Raw genomic sequence first — 26,490 nt, forward strand, 5'->3', positions numbered from 1 at the left:
AAGTTCTCGTGGTCGCTTGCATGTGGGCTGCCTGCTCTCTAGGAGCAGAACTGAGCTTGCTTTGCAGCCTTGTCTTTCCTGGCTGTACTGATTTGAGTCTCTCTTCTGCACCCAGCTGCCTACTTCCATGACAGCTGAGGAACTTTTTGTCACCGAGGTTTCTGCCTGATGTTAAATACAGCCGAATTGGCCAGTAGGTCCAGGAGTTGGGAAGCTGTGCAATCCTTTCCTTTGGCTAGGAGGGTATCACTGTCTCGATCTTCTGTCCCCATTAGCCAGAGTTCGTTAAAGAGCCCTGAAGACAGGATTAGCCTGAGAAAGTGTTTGCTGGACAGAAAGAACGGAGGTGTGCAGCTGGCTGGGAGTGTGGTGAAGGCGGTGGTCCTTTCGGAGGCTGGAGATACCAGACATGCGGCGGCTGTCAGCAGTTGCCTGGCTCCCTCTATTGGCTGCTAGTCCCAGTGCTTGTGGGGGGAACGCACCAAAGTCGTGGGGAGAAAGGCAGCGCTCTGGGGAGCCGGAGACTTCAGCGTGGGGCTCTGGCAGTGGCCGCTTACGTGCTTACCCCTGAGCTGAGAGTGCTGCTTTGAGCCTGGTGTTTCTCTTCCCCTTTATCCCCTTCCAGCTGGGCTTGTGGCTGTTGCGGTCCTTTCTCTTGGGCTCCCTTGACCTGTCTGTCCTTTCAGACGTGGCTGGCCCTGCTCTGCCTGAAGCTTTGGCATCCTGGACTCTGCCCGTCTGATCCTCTTCCTCTCTCTGGTTGTCTGTCGGCAGGTCCTGTGGGTCTTTTCTGGCCCTCCCTGTGGACCTGTCAGCTGCTCAGGCCAGTAACCTCACTGTCATCTTGTACGTCTTGCGAGGCTCTTGCCTCCCGGTTGCCTCTCTGTCAGGTGAATCCTTTCAGCATGACATCTCTAAGATGTAGCCTCTCTTATTTATCTTTGCGGATAATGCTGTCATCCACACTCTCATCTCGTGTCTTTATTCCTCTTCTTGCCTTACATCCCTTATGCAGTTGTTTTGTCCTGTGTCTGAACAGCCCCGAGTCCTTTAAGGCTTTGCTTCGTGGTTAGGGATCTTGCAGAGTGGGTGTGCGTGTGAGAATGTATTTCAGCCTAGCAATTAATTCTGGCTTGCAGTTACCTGTGACTTGAGCTGTATTCAAAACCAGCACCTAGATGTGAATCTTCCTAATAATAGCATAGCAACACCTATGAGAGAGCGCAGGGCTCGGCCACAGTCTGCCTTTCACTGCAGCAGGGGACTTTCAGGAGTCTCCCAAAACGGTGCCGGCTGGAAGTGCCCCGTAGCAGCATGTGTCTCTGTGGGTGGAGGCAGATGGGCTGGGGCTCTGGCTCCCGCTGTCCGCACCGCAGGAGCGCAAGGCACCCTGGCCTGCGAGCTGCAGGGTCACCTTAGCACTGCTCTGTGCCAGAGCTCGTGCCCTCTGCATCTCAGGAAGGTCTGAAGGGTTCTTGGTATCAGCTCTAGCGTTTCCATTTTTAGTTTGAAACATAGAATCCAGGCAGTGGCAGGTATTTGGAGGTTTGTGTATGTATAGCCTGGGAGTATATGGTGCTTTATTTTTCTACCTTCCTCCTCCTGACACTAGCAAAAGGGCTTCTAGATATATTGCTGTCTGTTAGTTCAAGGAGTATGTTGCAGCCCCATATGTCTCTCAATCACTCTGCAGCCAGTAATGCCACTCTAATACCACTTTATCTCGCAGCAGGGTCTGCTAGAAAGCACATCAGTAATGAAAAACAGTAATTCAAAACTGTGCCTCACAGAGCTATAAGAGAGCTTATAGATTTGTCCAAAGCAATGGGATTTCTCAGGATGCTTAAAGAAATCTGAACAGGTTTCAGTGATAGAAGCAGTGTACTTCTCTTCCTGCTGCAATTTGCTGGTGCAAAACATTGCAGAATTAGATAGACTCCAGTCTTTGAATGAAGCTCATTAATAACGGTAGGAAAGGGAGAAGGCCAGGTGCATGTGTATGTGAAGATTTCTTCTGGCCATTGAGCATTTGTGAGGGACTCTATCTCTCCAGAGCGGTTACCATGACAACCATTCATCTATATTTTATAGAATAGTGTTGTATTGGTGGATATATGCTGTCTAACTTTTTTTTTTTCTTTAAGACCTTTTATAAGATGAACTTTGTGTGGAGAGATGGAACAGTTTCAGTGTCATTCAAGATATTGTATAGTCAGTGCAGCCATACAGTGAACCAGGGCTGAGGAGAGGCTCTTTTGGGGCTAATTTAATACAAATATTGAGATGCGGCTCACCTGAACAAGGTCAATACTGATGTGGTGCAGTGGGAGATCCAGATGACTGGATGACCTTGGAAGTCTCCTAGCACAGTCATATAGATGTCAGAGTGAGGAAGAGTGAAACGTTTGTCTGAGTATGCAGGTGGGAAAGGAAAGTGACTTTAGTTATGCAGTAATACTGCCATGAAAAATTGCAGTTGGGTCTTTCAAAGCTGTGCAAACGCAGCATTTGCAGTCTTAGCAGGCTGCAGATGTGGCATGGAGAAGAAATATGATAGTCGTAATATATGGCAACCTGTAAATATCAAGCATTGCTAATGAGATATTATATTTCAGAGTGGAGGGGACAGAAAAGAGGAGCGTTTTTTCAGCCTGCAGTTCTTCAGTCAGTTCCAAGGAACTGCCCTTTGTCTGGCTCATGCCTTTGTGGATCACAGTGGGAGAGGGCATGTAGCTGGCATGCAGTATCCTGCTATTAAGGGAAAAAAATCATAAGGTTGTCTGCAAATACTGGAAGCTCTTAGGAACTGTGAAGGATGCAATCAGGGGGAAAGAGCAAATGAGTTTGATCCTTTGCCTAGCCATGTAGAAGGCCTGAATTATGTTTTGGACTGTGTTTTCCCTGCTATGGTGCATTAGATTTGCAGAGGCAGTGTGCCTGGGCTTTGAAAAGAGAGGTTAGGGCTCCAAAGAAAACCCTTTCCATGCTCCACCTGAAGGAGGAGGGGAGAGAGGGAAGAATTAGTTTTTAAGGCAACCTGAGTGGAAGTGAGTTGCCCTCATAATCTGTGGAATTAGAAAAACATTAGAAAAAGTCAGGCGTTTGTCTTCTACCATGAGTCCGTTTCCGTGTAGGAAATGACTAAGGTACAGTTATGGTGAAGGGAGGCTGTATGTTCGGAAGCCTGTTGAGTGTTTTGGGTTTTTTTTTTCCTCTCCACGAAGGATCTATCCAGGAAGCTTGAGATCAACTGTGCATCACTGACTAACAGTGTGTTGCTACTGGAGTGTAGGTGCAAAGAAGAATTAAGCCTAACCGGCAAAGGGCTAAGCACCTTGTAATAACTGCATCCCATTGAACTGCGCCCTTGGTGTTTGAGGAAATAAATATAGCTTGCTTTCTGCCTGTGCCTGGCTCTCATATGTGTGCTGCTTCAGTTCATAAAACCTGCAACGGTTTTATGGTCGTGGAGGAAGGGGAACTTTCCTGACCTTATGGTTTTATCATATGAGAAAGACAGCAGCCTTCTTGTTGCTCTGTCTCCCAACTAGGTCTTCCATTCCCTTGGTTTAGATCCTAGCATGCCGTAAGCTCCCTGAGGTCTCCTGGCAGATCTGACAGTTGGTTTTTGGCCGTGAGAGGGCAGTGTTTGGGAGAGAAGCACAAGCTGAAATGGACAGTTGTCACACACAGATGGTGCATAAAGGGAATATTCTCCTAAACTCAAGTTTGAACGGTAGATTTTTGAGGGAGACAGAGTAAAGTCTGTTTTATGTATTTGTATCTGTGAGTAGGTTTCTGCAAATCTGCAGCTTTCGGTTTCCCCTGTAGTATATGGGGGATTCCCTGCTGTGACACCTTGTCTCCCTTAATCCGGTGCCCTGCTTTTATTAGGGCTGGAAGCCCACCTGTGCGCCTCGCTGAGGCTTGTGCTATGAGATGACTGCCCGCTTTCTGCTTCAGAGGGGGAAACTGCTGAGAGAAGATCTTATTCCTGAGAGACCTGTGCAGAGCGAGGCTTAGATCCCAGTGGATCCCTGCACCCATCTCTGGTGCTGGCTCTCATGTCTGCTGTTATGCGCTGTTGTAACTCGCCCTGAGAGGTTTCCCTGGGTATTTGGAAGGTGTCCGTAAAGCCCCAGAATCACAGCGTTGACAGGATCATGTCTCTTGGGCTCTTTCTCCCTGGACGAGGATGTGATTTTCCCTTAGCAGTAGCTGTGAACACGTTCCTAGGCTCTGAATTGCTGTTATCTGGCCCTGCTGGTCCGGTTACAGAGGACTGGTATCACTGGGGAGCGCAGCTTCCCATGAGGCGCCAAGGCAGTTGCTAATAGCAAGTTGTAATCTGGGATTAGAACAAATGGGCTCAAGCTCTTGTGCATCTCGGCGAGCAGAATCGAGCCACGGAGGACTGCCACGGCGGCTGCTGAAACACCACCTTTTCCAGGGAGAGTTGCCTTGGGTGTAGCATCTGTTCTGTGTGTGGGAGATGTGGGATCTGTCAGGCTGTAAAAGAGTAGGGGTGCAGGGAGGGTTTTTAGGAGCTGGTCTGAAATACTGGGGAAGATTATCTAGGTCTTGGCCTGTTCTCTATGCACTGCTCTTCCCTGCTAATCTTCCCAGCAGAGGTAACGTGGCAGATGGAGGTGACGTGCTGTCACTTTGTCAGCCCTCAGCCCACGCTCAGGTGCTCGAAAGCTCAGGGGAAAACGCTGCTTTTGGGGCCGGGTGATATTTACAGTACAAACTGTACTTTCTTCTTGCCCCATGCCCTGCTCCAAAAAAACAGGGTAGGGTTTTTGTTTTCTGACCTGTGGACTACTTCCCCGTGACTGTATGCTGTCTTCGTTGTCTGTGCGCGTTGTGGAAGTGACAGCAGTTGGTCCATGATGAGAATAAATCGAACTTTCTCCCTGTTTCTGTTATCTGAGCTATTGTTTTGTGATGGGCCAAATATCCTCTAGCTATGGATACCATTAAAGATAAGAGACCAACAGAGAGAAATCGTGTCCTGTTGCGCGTGCTAACGGCAGCATCAGTTAAAGGAAATAAAAAGGCTTCTACTGCAGTTCTTTCTGAGCCTAGGTGGAGAGGGGATGGTGGGGAGAAGCGAGACGAAGTCCCTCTTTACCTGGGCTGCTGACATGATGAAAGCAGTCAGTCTGTGTTTATTTCAAGGCTGCTGCCTGGTCCTGGGATTCACAGCTTGCAGGATTCAGTGAGCAATGAAATCATTAGCAGCAGCGCAGGATGTGTGCGCGCTCCGTCTCCTGGGGACCACCAAGCTTTGCTGGCCTGTGGCTGCTGTCGCAAGCCCCCCGGGCTGCGTGTTGCAGGCTGGCTGGTCTCTAGCACAGCCCATCAGCGCTGCTGTACAGAAAGCTACGGATGTTGTCATTAGACATGAAAAATGCTGAGTGAGACGTGAGGCTTTAAACTCTGACAGGCTGAGATACTGCAGTGTTTAAACATCTGAAAGGTTTTATTTCAGACGCTGAAGCACAGGTAGAAACTTCAAAGCTGTCAGTCTGTCAGTGAACTTTTTGCAGACGGAGAAATGTTTCAGTGGTGTGGTAAGTGGTATTCTCCAGGAGCTAAAAGTAGAGGTTATTTAATACGCCAATGGGAAGTGGCCACTAAGTAGAAATAATTGTTTTAATATGGGTGTGTTAACCATCCTCGAGGTATTTAAAAAAATATCCTAGAACAAAAGAGCATGTTTCTTAAAGCTGAATATAACCACTGTTCCACCTGGGAATGGTTCTTCCCCAGCAACAACACGTAGCTCTTGTTGTAAAGGGAGTTTAAACTTAATTCATCCCAGCAAACTGTAAAGCACATGGGAACAGGCAAAACGTAATTATCAGAGTTGGTATTAGCTGTGCTTGTGTCGTGAGGTACAGCCTATGTCTGGGCAGGATTTAGAGACCATTTTGAGCTTGTCACTGCAGCCGGCTCCAGCTATATTGCGCAAAAAACGCACTTAACCCAAGTTTCAAGTCTGTGCTGACTTGTGCTGAGTTTCTTGCTGATGCGGCGCAGTTGCCACTGCCTGCTGTGGAAGTCTCCCCTCTAAAGCCCTGACAAGTGAGGGCCGCTGCTCCTGTGCCCCGAGTTACGGCCTGTCGTGGTGAGCCCTGATGCAGTGTGCAGGCTGCCGGTTAGCAAGTCCACCGAAAAGGCAGGCAGTGTGTGTGCGTAGCGGTGGGCTGCGACTTACCTGCTGGGCTGAACTCACCCCTTCGCAAAGCCCCTGAACGCTTTGCCTCTTGTAACTTGGCCAGTCACGTAGAGAGAAGAGGTTTGTTGTGTGCGACTGATTACCTCTGCTCTGTCATGTTTTTCCCTCTGATTAAAGAGCGCGTGTGCAGGAGATGAGATGCCTCAATACATGATTTGTTGATTGATTTGCAGGATCATGGGGTCAGTAGCAGCCTGTTCCAGAACCCTGCAAAGCTGCATCTGACTCTTGGGACGCTGGTACTCCTGAACGAACGAGAGATCCAGAAAGCGTGCGACCTCCTGCAGAGATGCAAAGAGGACTTTGTGGAGTAAGTGCTGCAGAGGGGTGTAATCACAACAGGCACGTGTGGGGGAAAGGAGCAAGCTGTCTGACAGGGGAGAGCAAAGAGGAAAGCAGCTCAATAGCGAATCACAACTCAGCAGTCTAGAAATGTAGAAAAAGGCTGAAACGTTTCAAATAGAAGCGTCAAAAATCACTGAGCAATAGCAGAGAATGTAATTATATTTTGTAGTTCTGCTTGAGCCCTCAGCGTTGCCTGAAAAGCCTCTCTGTTCATTTCCTTTTCTCACAGCAGTCCCTGTTATTTTTGTGCGAAGAATTCTTGCTGTTATTCCCTGCTCGCTGCAGAGGCAGGGGAGAGCACCGTTACCTTCGCGTGCTGCCTGCAGCGGGCTCCAGCATGCTGCTTCCCTCCTGCCTCAGAGCAGATGCTGAGGTGTCCTTGACATGCATTTCTTGATGCAGGGAGCTGTGTGCAGGGAAGCCAGCATGAGCTGTATGAGTAATCGGTCTGCAATGTTTGATGATGCTCTAGGACTTTGGCTTTCTCATTGCCTTTTAACGCTGAACTGCAGATGTTAGGGCTTTAACTGTAAATGTGGTTGAATGGCACTGTAATTAGCTTATCTCTGTACAGCTTAGAAATTGGAGATGGCCTGAGGGGCTGGTTTATTTATTTATTTCTGCAAAGCCTTTTCATGTAGAACACTTTCTTCATTTTTACCTCGGCACATGAGGGTTTAGCCATGCTACCCCTGCTAATATCTGTGAGAATTGATGCATGGCCAAAATTTTCACCTCCTTCTCTAAGAATAAGGCTCCATCTTTTTCAGCTGTTAAACAGATATGCGAGTGTTTCCAGTGGCAGGGTCTGTCTGCAGCGCCTGGAAAGTGCCGCCTTCCTCATAAGTGGATTGAGCTGAGACAGAGGAAATCCTTACCCACCATTTCCTTGGGTGGAGGAGGAATCAACATTTGAATATAACCTTTAGGTTATTTCCCCTGCCACTGCCAAATAAATATACTTTTAAATTGATTTAGGCTCCCCTCCGTCCATGTACACCTTCATGAGCATTCCTTTACTTTTCTGCATGCAGGCAGTGCTGTATGACGGAGGATACGTCCTTGTTGCCCTGTTATAGAATATGTGGCCTCACGCACTTGTAAGCTCACGTGCACTCGACGGTGTGCTAGTGCCAGTTTTCTTCCCAGCAAACGTACTGGAAGAGGAAACCGTGCTGTCTTTATTCCAGCTTGGAAATTTTAGTAAAAACCTCAAAGGCAGCCTCTCAGGCAGGCTGAACAAAAGTGAGCAAGGTTAGAACAAAGTCATGCTTGTATTGTTAGCTCGTGTTTATTACTTCTGCCTGCCCAGACACTCCCTGTACTTTCCATGAGACTTCGGAGTTAAATGAGACAACAACACTTACTCACGGGGAGCTCTCGCTGCAGCGCTCTGCCTCCCCGTGATGTTCTGGCGGTAAAGGCAAGGAGGCGGTGTGTTTGGAAGCAGAGACGCTTCGCAGTGGGTTTGCAGGTGTGGGAGTGCATATTGTATCATGCACACGTTTTAGGTTTTGCCTTCCTGCGAGAGTAGCTGGAGACAATTATAAAACAGTTCTTTCTACTTCCAGCATGTTTAAAGCATGTTGAAATATACTTAAAACTACATTGAGTATTGAGTGCTTTTCCCAGGGAAATGAATGAACTGGAGACTTTGTATCACAATCAGTCCCTTTGCAGGGGAGACAGGAGCTTCTTTGGAATGAGGAATTATACCATATTATTGCTGATGGGCTTTATAAAACCTAAAGAGAGGTGTCTGCCTTGAGATGGCCCATGAATACCGTCAAGTTGACTTAACGCATGTCCAAAACAGTAGAAGTATGGCTTTAAAGGTTTTTATGGTATTTCTTGAGACAGCGAGACATTAGCAGTTTTCAAGCTTTAGAAATTAGGAAAGTGTTTTTGTTTGGGGATTTTTCAGTGCAGACAGCATTAAATATATGGAAAGAATTCCTCTGTGGAGTTCACTGCTCCATAATGTCTGTATAATAGTTAAGTTTCACTTAACCTCAAAGTTGTATTTAGCTATAGCAAAAAATGTATTCATTTCATTCATTAGCAAAACCAAATATTTAGCATGTGTATGAAGAGGACTATGCATTGTATTTCAAAAGCAGGTGTGTCGTTTGGTGCTTTAACATAAGGGATTTCTTGCATTGCAGTCAAATTGCTGGAGGCAAACCCCTGACTGTGGAGGTGGCAGGGGTGGAATACATGAACGATGACCCTGCCATGACAGATGTCCTGTATGCAAAAGTCCACATGAAGGATGGCTCGGACAGGTGAGTTCTTCACGCTCCTTTCTTTCACTTCCCCTCGATGTGCAGAGAGTGCCAAGGCAGCAGTAACTGTGTGCCAGAGAAACCCACCCCGGTTGGTGGGTACCGCTAGCAGTTATTGGGCCAGCAGTCGGGAAGATTAAGTCACTCCTTGCTTCCTAACCCGGTTAAGTCTGTGATGTATTCGCTCTTTAAATCGGTCGCTGGTGGTGCTGCTGAAAGATGTCATTTGTTTCTGTAGCAGTATGTCGGATTGAATAATGGCGTTGTGGCTTGCGCAGCGATAAGATGGCCAAGGAGATACTCCTGAGGTGACTTAGAATGCAGGACAACTTGGCCTCTGCCGCCTAGTTCCCAGCCTGCAAACCAGATTAATCTGGACAGCCCGACATATTCTGCAGCATTTAATTATTCTTAAAACCCAGTTACACCAGAAGGTCTTCTGAAAAGTGTGGCTTGGTTACAGAGTTGTTGTTTTGTGTCTGTAAGCAGCCTGAAATGCTCATAGGGTGCGAAACATCTGTCTTCAGAGTTCCTGGTGTTAAAGCTCAAAGCCTGGTTGATGCCAATGCGTGTGTTTGTGCTGTTTGCCACTGTCACCGATCCTCCCTCTCATTTTTGACAAAAACATTCATCAGTGGCAACATTTTCTTTCCTCTCTGTGCTTTCTCAAAGATTGTGGGAAGGGTAAGGAAGGTTGTGCTCCTGTGCTGTTTGTGAGGTGGATGGGAAAAGGGGGCAGAGGGATGGGACAAAAAGAGCTTTAGCTGCTTCTTTTTCTGGTGGCGCTGCCCTCTCGTTGCCTGGTGCCTTTACAGAGGACAGTGGGGAGCTAGGAGGGGAGCCCAGAGCAGTGCAGCCGGAGGAGGGAGGCTCTGAGCAGGGATCTGCTCAGGGAAGAAAGGATGTGTTCTGGCATTCCCTTTGCCCAAGGGCTCAGAAGACAAGGGGCGGGGAGGGCTTGTTTAAAACCCTGGAAAAAACCACATTTTGGAGGCTGTGTTGAAGTAAGAGCTCAGAAGTGGGATAAGAAAATGGACTGGAGAACGAAAATGTAAGAAGTGCTGGAAGGCAGCGTGAATTGAAATCTTCTTTTCCCCTTCTCAGCTCTTCCTCTTTCAAGTCTATCCTGCCCTGAAAGAGATGAGATAAAACAGATTGGGAGGGTGGAGAACCACGACAAGCTAGACACCAGCCAGGAGACGGAAGAGAAGTGCAGGGAGAAATGGCAAAGAAGCACTCAGAAAGATGAGACAGAGGCAGACGTTGTATGACCCAAATGCCCTTCGCTGGGTTTCTTGTAGAAAGTGACTGAAGCGTCAGCACTCAGAGCTGAGCTATGGGCCTCTTTTTGCCTTAACCACCTAATTCCGGATCGTCTCCAAAGTGCAGTGCTTGCGAGTCTGTACATTTGAAAATGAGCCTGTGACCTGAGGAGCTGGTAGAGAAACCCTGTAGAGTGTAAGCAGGGACTAAAGTGATGCAGCAATGTCTGCCTGGGTCTGTGGACAGCTTGAACTGTTACGTACTAACGTTGCAGTCTGATCCAGATGTCAACCTTACTTGTTTTGCTGAGAATCTGTTTAGCATTAACGCTGGTGGAAAATGCTGATGTGCGTGTGTGGGGTGGCAGAGCTGCTTTTGGCTGGGGAGAGAAATGGGACCTTCAGATCCACCTTGTCTTGAAACTGAAAATGACCCCCACCCCAGAGATGCTCATGCAGGTAATGACTCCTCTGTCCTTCGCAGAGGTCTGCTAGCTGACGTCTCGGCCAAACCCAGATCTTGTGCTTTGCCTGGCACCTAAAGTCCTCCAGACTTATGTTTTGCAACACATCTTTTGCTTTTTGCATAGCAGTGTGCTCAGGGAGGGTCACATGGTTGTAACTTCATATCTTCAGCCCAGGCTGGTCCTGCCGGTACCTGTAAATTAATTCATCTCTCGCAACAGGATGAACTGGCACTTCTGTCCTAATATAGTCCCTTAGCTGGTAGCAACAGTTCAGCAAACAGTTAGTTTTGCAGAGGGGAAAGAAGATATTTTCATGTTGATTTAGAGCACTGAAAGTTTCTTTTGCCTCTGCTGAGATTCCAGGAGACAATGTGTTGGCCAAATAGTGATTATAAAGAAGGGATGAACGGCGATTCTTCCATAAAACTCTGCTTTGCTTTCCAGTCTGCTGGACAGATTACTGCTGAACAGCTCCATGCACTTCTTGCCTGCTAAGACCTGGGTGCTGTTTCAGTAGAGCTGTGCTTTGCTCAGGGAAATGGGCAGGTAGAAATCACAGTTTCTCAGCTGCAAGGTCAAAACTAGAAGAGAGTGGTGACCATGTGGTTTGCTGTGCTAGATCAGATGGTCGCTGCCGACGTTGGAGAGGCGTGTGCCTTCCTGTCTCATGCAAGATGTCTGGCTCGCTATTCCGGGTGGTTCCTGGCATGGCTGAGGGGTGGAGTTCCTTCCTGATCTTCTGAGGATCTTGATCAGCTTAGGCTATAAAGCAGGAGATTTGATTTACCCTGCCCTGACTTAGCTTGCATAACTGCAGACAGTATTAGGGGTTGGCAAGCCCGTCTGCACATATAATGGCTCAGACTGAGAGAGAGATCATGCTCTGATGCCTCCCACATGCCAAATAATTTCCATTATAATTCATTCTAATTTGTTTTATTTCCTTGATTAAGTTTATAACGTAATAAAGCACCATTTTCACTTGAGCTATTCTCTGTTAATTTGTTTTAGTATTGTCTGTAATGATATTCATTTAATCTTTGTCATTGCTAATTTTAAAAATCACTGATGTAAAGCCAGAAAGTAAGTGGTAGAAATCCATGACAATTGGTAGTTTGCAAGTCTTGAAATTGCCACATGGCTGCTGGAAGCCTGTGAGGGTAGCACAAAGCCCGTGGCGTTGTCCTAGCCGGCATCCGGGAGCATGGCAGCGCAGGAGCCTCGGAGAAGCTGTGTCTCTCCGCCTTCCCCATTGTAGCTGAGAAACCAAAGTGGTGGCACCCAGTGGAGTAAGAGTGCTGTCTAGCTGCTCGGATGTGGTGAGAGGAGCCCAAATCCTACTTCATAGAGTAATATGCTTCTCTCTCACTGTAGTGGATGGGACGCTGTTGGTGTAGCACATCCTTGCTGGTTTTGGTAAGGCTGGGACACCGCAGGTCACGGCAGCCACAGCTGCTGTCATCCCAGACCACAGCTGGACAAGAAGTCGCAATAGTGCTCTGATTCTGCTTGCTCAGTAGCTGAGGAGTTAGCGCATTGAGCAGGACGTGCCGTCTGGGTTCGCACCCTCTGTCACCATGTTGTGGGTTCTGCTGGAGATGAAGCCAGTGCCTGGGTTGCTTATTTGGGACAGTGAAGGTCTGAGCTCCGGCCCAGCGCTCTCGATGTACAAATGACAGCGCCTGAACAGGGCAGATCCTCCTGGAGTCAAGGTACCCAAGTCCCTCTGCCGGTCTGAGATTTTAGCACTTGTAAGGAGAATTGTATTATGTTTCATGGCAGTAGAAAGATGCATCCTTCAAGTTCCAATACCATCTGTCATTTTGCTGTGAACAAACTCTCTGCTGTGCTAACTTTGCCCTTCTTTGTGGAGTATTTGCAGCAGAAGTGATCACCAAGGAGGCTTTGCAGAACAGCCAGAACTTTTTTCATTAGGACTGATTTGCCTGGCAGAATTCTGATTAATTTGTTATCTTTCCATTAGAGACTTTCTCAGTTTTCCCGTATGCATGCAAAGACTTCATTTCACACACACTTCCCTCTCTGCCTGAAAAGTGAAAAGCTGACAACACGGGGATTTCTCCTTGGTTTGCCTTGCTCTGTACTTTCTTTTTTTGCCTTCGCAGATTGCAGGTGATAGCTGATAAACTGGTGGAGCGGTTTGTGGCATCCGGCCTGATGCTTAAAGAATGGGATAGGGTGAAACTCCATGCTACGGTCATGAACACTGTCTTCAGGAAAGATTCAAGTGGTGGGTATCCCTCATCCTTACCACTAAATGTATTTAAAGCAGCAAACTGAACAGGAGGTGCTTTGGTCAGTAACTGTTGGCTTTTATACTATAAATATTCTTTATTTGTTTAATTTTGTGATTTTTCTTAATCTCAAAAATACTTACAAGATTGTAGGGGAAGGTCATTAAAGCAAACCCAAAAGAAAATGAAGAAGCTGTCAGCAGAGCTGGGGAAAGCAGGCATGCTTTGAGTACTCCCTGGTTGCTTTCTAAGATTCTTTGTCTTAGCCACAAAAATGCTAGTAGCACTCACAAGATCTGGATCAGAAGGGAACGCATTCAGGTGCCATGTGAGGCCGTGGGCTCTCTCTGCCCCAGCAGTAAACCGAAATTCAGTAACACCTTCATGTGCTGTGCTGACCTTTAAGCAAGAGGAAAACGTGATCTTTGGTCAAGTTAAAGATTGCCTCTCGCCTTAGGAGCATGATTCCAGTGTCTTAAAATATGCTTTCTCGTTAAATCAGATTCAGACCGCTATGAGGCTGAATGTGGGTTGTTATTGAGTATATAGTGCCTGCTGTCTCTGCCAAAAGATTGTCTGCTCTAGCAGGCTGTAGCATCGTTCTTATCACGTTACTTATAAAGCAGCCTCAGATGCCTTGTGTTTAGGGAGGGGCTGTATGTTACAGCCTTGTTCTCCGTGTGCAAACATGCATATGCTCTGGCACTGGTGTGCGGTTTGCAAGCCTTAACGGCATCGCACTAAAGCTTTTCATAGCTTTCCCTGGCAGAGGGGGCTACGTGCGGCGCTGATAGGTTAGTCTGAGTCTTCTCCAGCTGCAGTCTCTGCGCGGACAGTGATAACAGCAGATTGTGTTATGGTTTTCCGGGCACCCAGTGGCAGACTCGGGGGACGACTGCTATTGAAGTCGGATAAGCAGTAGAAATTCTGAAAAGACAGGGTTTGGGTCTCTCAAATCGAGCCCTGAAAATCGCTGGCGGTGGGAGTCCAGCCCAAAGTGCTGCTGCTGCTCTCTGTTAGCTGAGGCGTGTGGGCAGCAGCATCTAGTCCGATGGGGTTGTTCAGAGTGCAGACACACAATACCTGACACAATGGTGAGAGCATTATACAGATGGCCATAGAAGTCTCTTTATATTCAATACCAGATTTGAATAGCGTGTTTGATATGAGTAGGACTTCATAGTTAATGCTGGAGATGAGAAAGAAATATTGAATGTATTCACTGAGCGAGGCTGGGGTCCTGTGGAAAGAACAGATCATGTACTTAGGGTTTATATATCGAAATCCAGCCATACCCTGGGGAAATTGATGCAAGATGTAGGCATTTGGCAGTTGCTATAGGCATAGATTACTATTCTTGGTGTCATCGTGTGTAGCCGTGTGCCCACCCTGCAGCGATACACACGCCGCGTGTACGCGGGGCGCAGGGATGCTTCCCGGCGTAGGCAGCGAGGATTCGTATAGGTGCCGTTCAGAGCGTGTTCAGCATTACGCTCACATCCTCAGTCTGGTGCTTGGTGCTGTGCCAGGCAGCGCGAGCGCTTGCCGCTGCTGACTCTCACCCTGGCAGGATGTGGAATTTGGAATGAGCCAAAGAGAAGCAGATGCGTTGCACCGAGCCAGCAGCCCTAAAGATTCACCTTAGCAGTAGCTGTGGATTGGGGTGTTTCCTCCAGGTAGCTTAGATGACCCTGACAGAGGCACCAATTCCTGCGTATTTCAGCTGTGTTCTCTTTAAAATCAAAGTGGAAATGTTTTTGCATGAAGAATCGGGCAAAGGTGGTCTATTAGCTGGCAGCAGACTTAGGGGAGGGGAGGGATGGGGGTGAAATACAGTACACATGGTTCTCCCATGCGAAGCTCATGGTGGTGGTGGCTTTTCTCTTCACAGCTGAAGAGCGAAATGGTACAGTGACCGGTAAATCATCTTTCAAGGAACGGGAGTCTTTCAATGGCCGAAATATCCTCAAGGTGGGTATGAAATAATTAGGGGAATCAAGCCAGCTCTGGATACAGCATAGCCAAAAGAGCTTGAAACACCTCCTTAAAACTGCTTTTGTCTTAAGCTTGTGGGAGCTCCCAGAGGGGATCCGTGTTGAAAATAAACAATCTGGATCATTCATAATTGGGAGTATTACAGTATTTAACAGAAGCGTTCTTAAGGCTGGTGAGGCTCCGATCAGGAGGATGTAGCACGAATGCTAAGTGGGTGTTCGTGTTGTCGTTTACTTTGCTGGTGTTTTACCCCGGAGACTCAGGCTCGTGTTGTTTCTCAGCCTGCTAGAAAGGAGTACTTTGTTGCTCTCGTTCCACTCGCTCATATATATTTATGTCACTAAAACCGACTCCCACTGCACGTGCTTTTTCTATTTTTTTTTTTTAACCTTTGCTATTGATTTGCTTGCTTTTGCTCCAGAAGAGTAGCAGATAGCAGTAGGGAGTCCCACCAGCCAGGATCTGAGGGCTTTGGCGGTGATCAGAGCGTAAGAAGGAAGATCCTCCAGACAGTGCAGGTGGGAAAGGCTTGAACTGGAGCGTGCTGCAGCCTCCCAGGCTTTCCCAGCCAGGGCTGAGACTGCAGGCAGTTTCTGCTGCTCTTCCAGATGGCAGTGTCAGACTGACGCTATCTATGGTGCTTGGCCCCTGCAAGTGTCCAGAGAGAAAAGCAAAGCACAGAGAAATAGAAATGGAAAATAACACTGGGGTGCTAGCAAATTGGCATCCCGATTGTGCGAGGGAAAGGGGTTTTGTTGCGGGGGCCCTGCGAGGAGGCAGGACAATGCTTGTGTACGTTTGGAAAATGATAGAAGATGCTCTAGCCACAGACTGGCAACAAAGAAACGTGAGTGAGGGTGCAGGCTCCATGGGAGATGGAGAGCCCAGGAGGAATTTAGGGCATCAGAGGAGGGAAAGGGTGCGTTTTATTTGTGTTTACAGTTTTACTGTTTAATGTATTAGGTGCTGGATGCCTGGGGATGTAAAGATAGGGCGAGGAACTGATTGATCTCCTCTGTATAGAGGACAAACAAAGGGACAAAATTAGGTTAAGCTCTCATTGTCCTCAAATGTCTGTGGGAGTGCAGTGCCATGACTCAGCGTCGCCCTGCGTTGAGCGTTTGGTGTGAGACCGCGTTATTGCAAACTGAATCGGGGAAACCACAGGCATGGTGCCATTCCTAACGTGAGCCGAGATTTTGGTTGGCTCCCAGTGTCTGAGAGCTGGCTCCCGGAGGAGAAGGCGTTGTGTGTGAGAAGCCCAGAGTGTCTGGAGGCACTTAGCTTTCAAGGCATATGTCCACATTTCACTTAGCTCTTTGGTCTTTTTGTATTTGTTAAATTTGTCCTCGGACTGTAGAGAGACATAAAATCAAACCGTGCTTCTTCCTTAATGCTCGTCATCCCAAAACATTAACGTTTCCAAAGGCATAACGATGCTCCCTCTACTGGTCACACCACTTATGGATGGCACGGTGGGGTTTGAAGCTCTGTGGGTCTTGTGGTGTATGGCGCTTAGAAGCTGTGAAACGCAATCGTTCTACCTCAGTCGGCTATTTCTTATTCTGCTGCTCTCTGAAATATGAGCCAATGCATTTTTTAAACTCCTAATTGATTTTGTACTGATGTAGCCCAAAGAGCTGCTGGCTGTTTGGACTGTTGATAATGACTTCAAAGCATGTCTTGCTGCAAGAAATGTCATCCATCTCCCCCACCTCCACTACATTCCCTAACCTGCTCACTTCATATTTCCCTTTGGTCTCCCACGTGCCTGCAGCAGAACGCCCGTTGGCATTAATTAATTACATGAGTCATAAATAGCTCCAGGCTTCTTAGCAGAGGAGCCCAACCTCAGCCAGCCACTGATGCATTCTAGCATGACCTTGCAAGGATGCGCCACTTCTTTCCCAGCCCCCTTCGATATACATTATTTATCTTCTTCTGTTCAGGGAGGTTGCCCTCTCACAAAGTGGCTTCATTAACTTCTGCAATGGGATCTAAACGACAGGTCGTTAATGAATACGGCTGCAGTTAGGCAGGCTGGTTTGCAGGAGCCGGCCCTGTGTGCGCGGTGCAACGTGCTGTAATAGCTGTGTCGGGTGGCAGTGTTCCCGCTTGGAAAGCTGACAGAGCAAGGCTACTGGTAGGAGGCCGTCGCGTCAGAAAACTTGGTTTTAGCCACTTTCATTGCTGTTGTGCAACTAAGACAGCAGCACTCTTAAGCCAAGGGGGTCAGCTTAGTTTAGCAGAGGGCAGAACCTGAAATATCAAAGCGCGGCACGTGACGGAGATGCCTTGGTTTTGCTGTTTGAGTCTGAGGCTCCCGCACGGTCGCAGTTGATGCGTGCGTGCAGATGCATTGGCAGTACATGTTTGCTGATAGCATGCCTGCGTTACCCTAGGCTCCAGCTGGTATTTTGCTTTCAGCAGAACTAATCAGGATTTTGTTTAATAATCCTTTGTTCTACCCATTCCGCAGAGTTAACCAAACCCTCCTATTTGTGCTAATAAATGGTTACGCAGGCCGGTACCCTTCCCACACTGCTCAGAAAATAGATCCTGTAGGATGAGTTGCGTTTGGGAGTTTAAATTACTTCTATCTTGAGGACTCTCCATGAAAAAGGCTCCTCAGTCTAGTTGGTTCTGAAAGCCCAGGGGAAGCCTGTGCCCAGCAGCTGAGTGATTTGTGTCTCCCATGAAAGCGCTAGATGCTTTAACTTCGTACTTGTCTCATCTAGTCCCAAGAAGCTGGGGATGCTTTATGAACCACTTCATACAAAATGGTATGTATTTTTTCTAGGCTGGCCAGTCGATTGACTCCTTTGAACACCCAAGTCACGTACTAAGCTCTTGGTCCAGTTGGGAGCAAAGTGGAACATCTCTTGGAGAGCGGACGGAGGGGGAAGCAATAGGCAAATGAAAGGCAAGGGCAGCTCCTTCCTTGTGAGGGAAGGGTAGAGCCGCACGTGAGGCCGGGCCTCGGGTAGGTGCCGGCTCAGCAGCCGCTCTGCCTTTCCTCGGGGGCCGCGGTCGTGCTGCAGCCCTGCGTGGCTGCTGGCCAAGTGGTACAGCCCTTGCACAGAGGCAGCTGCGTGCGTCTCCGGAGGCACAGGTTGGCTGCCTCTGGGCTGATATTTTTTTTTCCTCCCCCTCATTAGTGAAAATACCAAGGCTGTGGCAATTGGGATGGCCAAAATACCAGACCATGTATAGTTAAATAAACGCAAAGAACGGTGAGGGTGGAACCTGGCCAAAATATTCTCCTATACTTTGAAAGGAAAGGAGGGCTTACAGCAGGAAGGAAACCACCTGGGCTCTCGCTGGGTTAGACCTGAATGATTTTGAACTCGAGGTTTGGGGAGTGAAAGGATGGCTTTTGCTGCATTCAAACAAGAGGGAAGGAGGCTTTGTGTAAGCAGAAAGGTGAACCCTGCCTCTTAGCACGGAGTTGTGCATTAGCAGCTTATGAGATTAAAACTCAAGGGAGCAGCTATTGAGGAGCAACAATGCAAAGCCACGTGTATTAGCTTCTGCAGCTGCTAGGGGAGGCTTTAAGCCGAGATGGAGGAAAGAGAGCCGGATCAGTGGAAGCAGTGACACTTGTTGCCTTTCGCTGGCCCAGCAACGGGAGCAGAGTGGCAGGGCAGCCGGCTGCAGAACTGCTCTTGGAGGGCTTTTAGGACAGGCAAGGCATAATCCAATGAGACTTCTTCTCTTTGGGACCTCCACAGGGGACTAAGTTATGGGACTGTATCTGCTTTTACTTGCAGTAGGGGGAAAGTATGTTTCCTGAGTGATACGCAGAGCCAATGTGAAGAACAGATCGTAGCAAACAAATCTGATAGTGTCCTCTGATATCGTTTTTATCTTGCTGAACAAGACTAGTGTGGTGCCTGTGGTATGTAGTAGTTCAGTTAAGTAAGGCATTTGATGTGGTGCCGTATAGAAACCCTCAAAATACCCTGAACCCAACACTCTATAAAACAAATTAACACCTGACCCTGAGTAGTCACCTTGACCAATTCCGCTTTCAGATAAGGAATACCTTTTGTGTTCTGCAGTCATTGGTACCCGGCCTTTTCTGTGTAACGATTTCAGGAGACGGAGTCTTTTCCCATTGTATTTCTAAGCCAAGATGAACTCAAAAGGCCAAAGAATCCATATTAGGTGAGATCGAGACTGGCAAATGTTCAGAAAGGATGTGCAGGCTTTGTTGCCTTCAGTGAGATGATAAAGGCATATATCCAAAGCAGGGATGGTAACTTAAAGAAGCATGTAAGGAGAGATGTCTGTTTGGAAAGTTTTGAGTTAAAACAGAAAAAAAAAATCCACTGGGTAAGAACAGACTGAATAAGAGATTGTGGCACAACATCACTGTATCAGAAATAAGCCAGTGCTTTCCTTGCATAGGTTTTAAAGAAGAATCAAAAGCAAAAATGAAAGGCTGTAATGCTGCTTTGCAGAGGAGAGATTTTTGCGTTCGGTTCTGCTCCTGCCATTATCGAGGGATGCTGAAATGGTAGAGGGAGCTCAGCGGCGTGCAATTAGAGCAACAGTGGGATGGGAGGCTGTGACAGCTGAGCAGATGAGACTGGAGATCAGCGTTTGTATGGTCTTGGAAAAGGAGATTAAATTGGGGTTGCTGTGAAAATGCTTCCCTATGAATGATATTCTTCAAGAAAAAGGTTTATTCACATTATTTGCATACAGTGAAACAGGAATCTGAAGTGGCATTTGAGGAATCAGACTAGACAATAGAGGGAAAACATCTTTTTTGGAGTGTTTGGGCCTTGGAGCAGAGTGAAAAGGCGGCATTGGAGGTATTCAGAAAAGGCTGTGAGACATTGCACTGAGGAAGCTGCAGGGCAGGAAGCGCAGAAGGTTTGTGCTAACTCGCCTGCATGCGACAGAGATCCTTTTTGTGACCTTAACAGTAAAGCAGAGAAGCCTCTCTCTTTTCGGAGGTGCTCAGCAGCTCTCTGACTAATTTTAGCAGGAGCTCTGAGTGCCGGCAGAGGGAGGATTTACTCGGAGGGTTTTAAAGCTCTCCGCTCCCCTCGGCCCCTCCGGGTAGCGGCCCCAGGTGTGCGCCGTGCGGGCAGAGGGGCGCATGGCTCTGCGCCCCGGCACTGCCGCGGTCCGCTCCGGCCCGGGGCTCAGCCCTTCTGCTGATCGCGCCGTCGGTGCCTCTGCCTCCCTCCACCCAATGGGTGTCTTGTTTCTCTCAATTTCCCCGAGGTCGCTGCTCTGCCAGCAGACGTCCGAGACAGCATCACCTCTTGGATCTCAAGAGGACGGGGTTTTTTCAGAGAAACCGGCCGCGGTTGAATTACAGCGGCTCCTTAATAGGGGGAAGGGACCCAGCGCGTTAAGTGCAATCAAAAGAACACGTTGATTAGTAAAAGTAGGCAGTTCATCCCAAAGGTGCCTTGACTCTTATGCTGAATAATTTCCCAGGTCTGTCTGAATTAATTTACTGGCTCCACAGACAGGCTCCTCGTGTCGGTGTTCCTGTGAGAACAGCTGGTAGGTAACGCTGGTGGCAGCTCCTTGTCCTAGCATCCGGATACGTCAAGCCTCCTGGCATCTCTGCAGCAGCACCGAAGCCCAGCTCTCTTAAAAACTATAATAGGGACTGCTAGGAGCCACAGGGATGAGGCTTCTTTAAAGAAATGCAGTGCTTGATTATTAATTTCCTTAGATAAGTTGTGCTGTAAACCCCTCATGTATGAGGAGTAGCAGAGCATGGGAAGTTAGCAGAGCCTGACATGTGCTGCTTTTTTTTTATTCTTGTCTTAAAGATGTGCAGAAATCCAGTAACCTCCAAATGTCCCTCTTGTATTTGTTTTAGTTTGCAGAGTGCCTTTCACCATAGCAACTAGGGTTTGATTTCTACAGGCGCATGAATTTTCATAGAGCTGGAGGGGGACCCGAAACCCTGAGCTAAAGAGAAGGTTTGCAGTGTGGTTTTAACTCGTCAAGGAGGAAACCCCACAGGGAGAGGATCTCAGCTGAGCGAGGGCCTGCAGCTGGCCCCAAAGTCGTATTTGGAAGAAGCCAAGCCTGCCAGATGAATTTAAACTATAGCTGAGTGTCTCCCTCCCCACTGCCTTTAGCTGCTGCATCGCTCGCTCGCGGCTGAGCTGACTGTACTCTGGTTTTATGAGGAACTGAGATTTCACGTGGCAGCAATTGCAGAAGGATTGGCCGCTTCCATGTCCACAGAGCTCAGCTGGGAACCCCTTACCTTTCCCACCCGTGGAGGTCAGGAGGGTGTTACGAATGGTGTGGAGCAGGCTCCTCTTAGTTCTGGAGGTGAAATCCTGCTGGGGAAGAGCAGGAAGATTGCATGCATGTTACTAGGAAGGAAGAGAGCTCCAAATGATCCTGATAAGTCAGGCCAAAACGAATGGGATGTTGTGCAAAAGGATGGGTACAGGAGGGAGCAGTGCCTCAGCGCGGGCCTGGGAAGAACTGCCGGCATATCAGCCCTGCAGAAGGGGCGTGAGGTTATGGCAGACTGCTGCCAAGCATGAGCCAGCTGAGCCAGTCTGCTGCAGAAAAAGAAAGAGGCAAAGGTCTGTAAAATAATCCTCTATGTCTAGCGCTCAGCCTCCAGCTGAAGTCCTCGGTCTGGTTTGGGGCAGCATGGAACAGATGTGAAGAACCCGGAAGGCAACAATAAGCTGAGGGCTAGAAAATGTGATCTCTGAGCTGAGACTAAAAGACTTAGTGCTGTTCTGAGGCTGATGAAGAGAAGGAGGAGGGGAGGAGGAGAACAACACACAAGAAAAACTCATGGAGCGTGTGAAAGCTTTGGCTAGTAGCAGGTGAGTACTCTGTCCTCCATGCCCTGATGACAGGGTAAGAAGTAATGGGTTTAAATTGTAGCAAGAGAGATTCAAAGTAGGTGTTAGGAAAATCTTCATAATGGAAAGGATAACGAAGCGCTGGAGTAGATTGCCTTGAGGGGCAGGATAAATGAGGGGCTCTTGTCGGAGGGAGGTAGGAGAAGGAAAGATGCTCGTGCAGGATCTGCCAGCAATGACAGAAACACAGCTGATCTGCTCCTGCCTTGGGGAAAGAGAGGATGGTGGAGCAGATGACCTCTCTCGATCCTTTCTTCAGCCAGTCGCTTTATGGTTACTGCATGAAATATATGCAAAACACTCAACATGAGGTGGCATTTGCTTGTGTACCAAAAGCTTCTTGGTATTTGTGTGGCATTTACGTTGTCTCAGTAAAATAAAAACATAAAAAAGAAACCTCAACTATACATGCCTAAGATCTTTCTCCCTGACCTCTGTACCTGCTTCTTGCTCTCACAGTAATGAAACCTTTTCAGATGGAAATGGTTATATTGTTATTGCCTTGCAAGGGAAGGCACAGATGATTTAATCAAGCGGGTTTTTCTTCTGTGTCAGGAGAGATGTACCACTGACTCGCATCCTGTGTTGGGCTCGCACTATCCCAAGATGCTCACTGGTTTGCAGTTTCAGATCTCGTTGGTTTGCTGCAAAGCTAGTGGATAGTTGGCTCAAGAAGCAATAAGCTGAATATCAGTGATAAAGGAATTAATGCTTTGCTTATATACAGATCGGCTCCCGGAAGATAGGCCGCTGAGATTGTTATGACCAGCTTTTTTCCCTCCTGAAATCTGTAGGCTTTCTTCTACCTAAGGGAAATGAGGTAAAACGGTCTCTGTTGTCACCTTTTAAAACCTGCAAGAGGTTGAAAGAAAAATGAGAGGGGAAGGGCTGTTCCTGGTGTTACCTGGGCGTGCAGGTTAGGTGCTGTGCAGGGGATGGAAAGACGCTGGGAGCCAGCTGCACGCTCGCAGAACAAAACCAATGATCCACGTCTGTCGTGTTTGCGGCTGGCTCCTCGCGGCTCGGTGCGGGGAGCGTGCTCGTGACAGCAGCTCAAACAGCAGCTGCCTTCTCTCCCCGCCCGTCCTAGCCATCCCTTCCACCCTTGCCTTGCGACTCGGCGTGACATCTTCATCCTGTGACACCTGTGCGGTAACTGGAGGTTTTCAGTGCCAGGGCAGCGTTCCTCTAAAAAGCCGTTTAAAAGGGAGGCGCTTGCCAACTCTGCCAGAAGGTGCGGAGCTCGGTGAAGAGCCACCCCTCTGGATTAGCGCCCGTCTACCTGCTTTTTCTGCAGCTCTTGTACGCTATTGCTGGCAAGCTCCCAAACGCAATTAAACCTCCGACAGATAAGTATTGGTGTAGTGGTGTCCGGAGTGAATAATAACAGGAATCAGATACTCTTTTTTGGCACCGAACTGCTTTGGAAAACGCATTTTTGAAAGTGAAAATAGAACTAAAAATCCATTAATTGAACCAGCTTCCCAGATCTTGACGTATTGCCCGGTTGTAGTTCACCTTCTGTGAACCGGCAGAAGATTTGGGTTTGGCTCTGTCTGTTACAGGTCGGGGGAGCTTTGGCCTGGGTCCCAGGTGGAAAGAGGTGATGCCTTCCTCGGGATGGGAAGCTGCGGTTTGTGTAGCAAAGGAGCTTAACCGGGCGAGCCGCAGTGGAGAGCGTTTGGTGCACTCTTCTTAGCTGGTGTTTCTAAATGTCACTTTCATATTTACAAATCCTTTTTTTTAACCCGTCAATGCTTTTTTGCCATTGGCAACTTTTGATCTGTCAGGTCTTTTTTCCTGATGCTGGCATCGGCTCTGTAACAGCAGTTTGCCAACGAGCTGGTGCCTTCCCTGCTGTAACGGCGGTGCATCGCTGGTGCAGCTGTGCTTTGCCTGGTTGCCTGGAAGAGCGCTTGCTCTTTGCTCTTCCGCAGTTTCCCATTGCAAGCTGCGACGGCATTATGCAAGTGTTAACTCAGATGTATCATCCCTTATGAGACGGAAGAACAGCCTGATCTTAATTTGGGCAAGCCGCAGCCTGTAGTGTGATCCCTGCCCTCACTTTTAGTGTAAGGTGGTGCAGGGGGGGCGGGCGGGCGGTCCCGCTCCGCTGCGAGCGCCATGGGGAGTACCCGAGGGATGGTGGGGAGGGTCTGAAAGCAAACACGTCCCACGGCTCCGCGTTCAGGCACCTTTAAGAAACGCCGCTTAATTTTTCTCCATGCTTGCCAGCAGATGCCTGGGATTTTGTTTGTTTGTTTGTTCCCTTCTGCGATGGGGAAAACAGCGCTGCCGCATGCTGATTTCCGAAGGAAAGCAAGCATCCCGCTTTCCGAGATCATTCCCTCATCCAGCACTGCTCCCGATTGGGACACACTGGGGGTAGCGGCCACCGCTGGGCGAGCTGGTGCCCGTTGTCACTGTGTGCAGAACAGACAAAGCTGTGAAGCCTGCGGCTCCTCCAAAGCTTGAGCTCAGTCTGCTAGTTTGAGCTGTCTCCGCGGTGTTTTCGGCCGCTGGCCTCCTATTCCCAGCGCTGTCTTGTACGGCCCCAGAGCTGTTTGGCCGGCCGTGTTCTGCCTTTGCAAAGCAGTCCTTCTGCACGCGTGTTCCCTCGCGAAGGCAGAGACAAACGGGTCTCAGGAAGGAATCTTTTAGCAGATAAACACCTACGAACTGGTCCAAACGGCGGGGAAAGGATTGCCGGTGGCCCATCCCCGGTGTGGGTTGTCCCCCAACTAGCTCATCCGCAGCCGGAGGTTCCCGGGCTTGTGCTCACTCCTCTTCGCGCATCTCAAAAGTTCCTAATTTTGTGCTTGCTCCAGATTTGGAAAACGGAACCCCCCCCTGCTCTCTGCAAAGGGTCACCAGGTTTCTTAAGCCGGTTGGTCACAGACTAATGGCATTATATGCCCCTGTCCGCCTGCAGCGCTGATTCACCGGGGACAGTTTTGTCCTGTTAATCTATAATACCCCTACCCTACGGCAGTGCTTTATGCGGCTGGAGTTCACAGCAAAGCGAGCTCCCTGCAGACCGGGGTGTACATGTGCATTTTATCCTGCGATAATGCTGCTCTTTGGTGGTAGGTTTTTAATTGCAAGGCAACGCAGCGCATTGTTGTTCCCTCAGTGTTTCTGAGCGCCGAGACTCTCGGCAGAGCCGCTCGGGCTCGTTGTTAATTCAGAATAGGTCGTTTTTGGCTGACTACTGTAGACAGCGTAAGGCTTTAAAACTGATCAATAATCCTGACTGCAGCAGCAAAATCCAGGCCAGTCGGTGTGAGTGCAAACCAGAGATTACGTGAAGGAAGTTTTAAATACCTCTTGCTCCCTTCCCTTGCCTGGACTTATTTTGCCCTCCCACTGCCCAGTGCTTTTTGAGGCGAATCCATTAATATTTCTCCTACTCGTTGAGCCTGTGACAGGTGATTTAAAAGTCCTGGTTTGTGTTGGCATCTCCGCTCTTCATAAATGGAGCCGGAATGCGTTACCGCTGTCCTTGCGTGGATTAGCACAGTGATTTATTGCTGCTGTTTCCAGGTTTGAAAACAAAGGTGCTGGCTCGTTCCGGCAGGGCTGTCCGCGGGAAGCGAGCGCCTGGGGATTGCTGCTTGACAAATACCTGCGCTCGGGAACAGAAGATCGTGCAGACACTTACTTTAACTGCTTCATCAGGGAATGTTCCTCCTTTGTGTTTATTTCTACAGCGTTGCAGTAGAAATTTGCTTTACGAGCTTAGGCAAAAGAAAAAAATGCAGAAAAGAGCCATGCTAGTTTTGATCTCTTGCTCTGACTTTGATAAGGAAGTCGTTGTGGTTTGGGGGCTGAAGTTTGTACTAGCATTTTTGGCTTACGTTTGCTAAGAGTAAGTGATGTGATGTGTGATTCTTCCTCTTCCAAAACAAATACTCAGTCTCTGTCTTCTTTTAAGAAAATTATTGTTGGCACCTCAGGGGAGCCCTGCTGTGTAATTTGTGTGTAATAGATGGGAATGGACCTCGGGAAAAGAAAGGTTTCAAACATCTGAACGGGTTTGTCTTAAGAGAGAGAAATGGGGACGTTAAAAATGACAGATGTTGTGCTGCTGGCTTTTCTTGGCTCAGAATAAATGACTTACGGGTGGAAATCTAGAAAAGCTGTCTTACAGGGAGCTATTGCAGGACTGCTTGCCTTTCACAGCCACCTGCTAGATGGTGCCATCGGAGCCGGCCTCCCGGAAGGGATAGGAAGAAGGGGAGCGCTCACACGCGAGGACCTCTGGTAACTTGCTGGCTGACATGCGAAACGTAGGTTATCTACAGACCTGTGCGCTCCCTCCCTCTCGGGGCTTTCGTGGAAAGCGGCGTGGCTGCCGTCCCTGCGGGTCCTGGGACCCCGGTGCCGGGAGGATGCCGTGCTGCCGCTCCCTTGCGGTGGGGGGGGGACCTCCGAGGGGAGATGCTGGTGTCCTTCCAGGCATCCTTGCTGTGCAGCCCCTGAGCCTCGGGGTGTGTTTTGAGCGGCGCAGCACTTCTCTGGCACATCCATTTAGAGGTGCGGGGACTAGGGTTAAAAGTTAACGATGTGCTTTCCTTACTCGGTTCTAATTTAATTTGAGGAAGGCAGTGGGAAGACAGAGGGCACTTAGTGCTATTCCCTTGCTGGGAGTGAGGAGCTTGCGTGGTACGTGTGGTGTTGACTTTCTAAATTGCCCTTTGCCTCTATCAAGTTCACTTTCATTTATAATATTAGAAAAATCCCAACCCCCATCCTCTTATTTATTCTT

The 26,490-nt window shown here is 48.5% G+C and overlaps 1 protein-coding gene across 3 annotated transcripts in view; it reads left to right on the forward strand.

Moving 5' to 3' along the window:
• The window catches only part of ASCC1 (activating signal cointegrator 1 complex subunit 1), a 38,964-nt gene that overhangs the window by 7,586 nt on the left and 4,888 nt on the right, over nt 1–26,490 (forward strand). For 2 of the 3 annotated variants that reach the window (XM_064513609.1, XM_064513610.1), the window contains exons 6-10: nt 6,418–6,554; nt 8,755–8,874; nt 12,730–12,854; nt 14,750–14,829; nt 25,905–26,011. In XM_064513609.1, the coding sequence (XP_064369679.1) occupies nt 6,418–6,554; nt 8,755–8,874; nt 12,730–12,854; nt 14,750–14,829; nt 25,905–26,011 (569 nt within the window). The remainder of the gene's footprint in view (nt 1–6,417; nt 6,555–8,754; nt 8,875–12,729; nt 12,855–14,749; nt 14,830–25,904; nt 26,012–26,490) is intronic. The other variant, XM_026104819.2, reaches the window with a different exon arrangement.

Source organism: Dromaius novaehollandiae, chromosome 6 (assembly GCF_036370855.1).
Source record: "Dromaius novaehollandiae isolate bDroNov1 chromosome 6, bDroNov1.hap1, whole genome shotgun sequence".
Classification (NCBI taxonomy): domain Eukaryota; kingdom Metazoa; phylum Chordata; class Aves; order Casuariiformes; family Dromaiidae; genus Dromaius; species Dromaius novaehollandiae.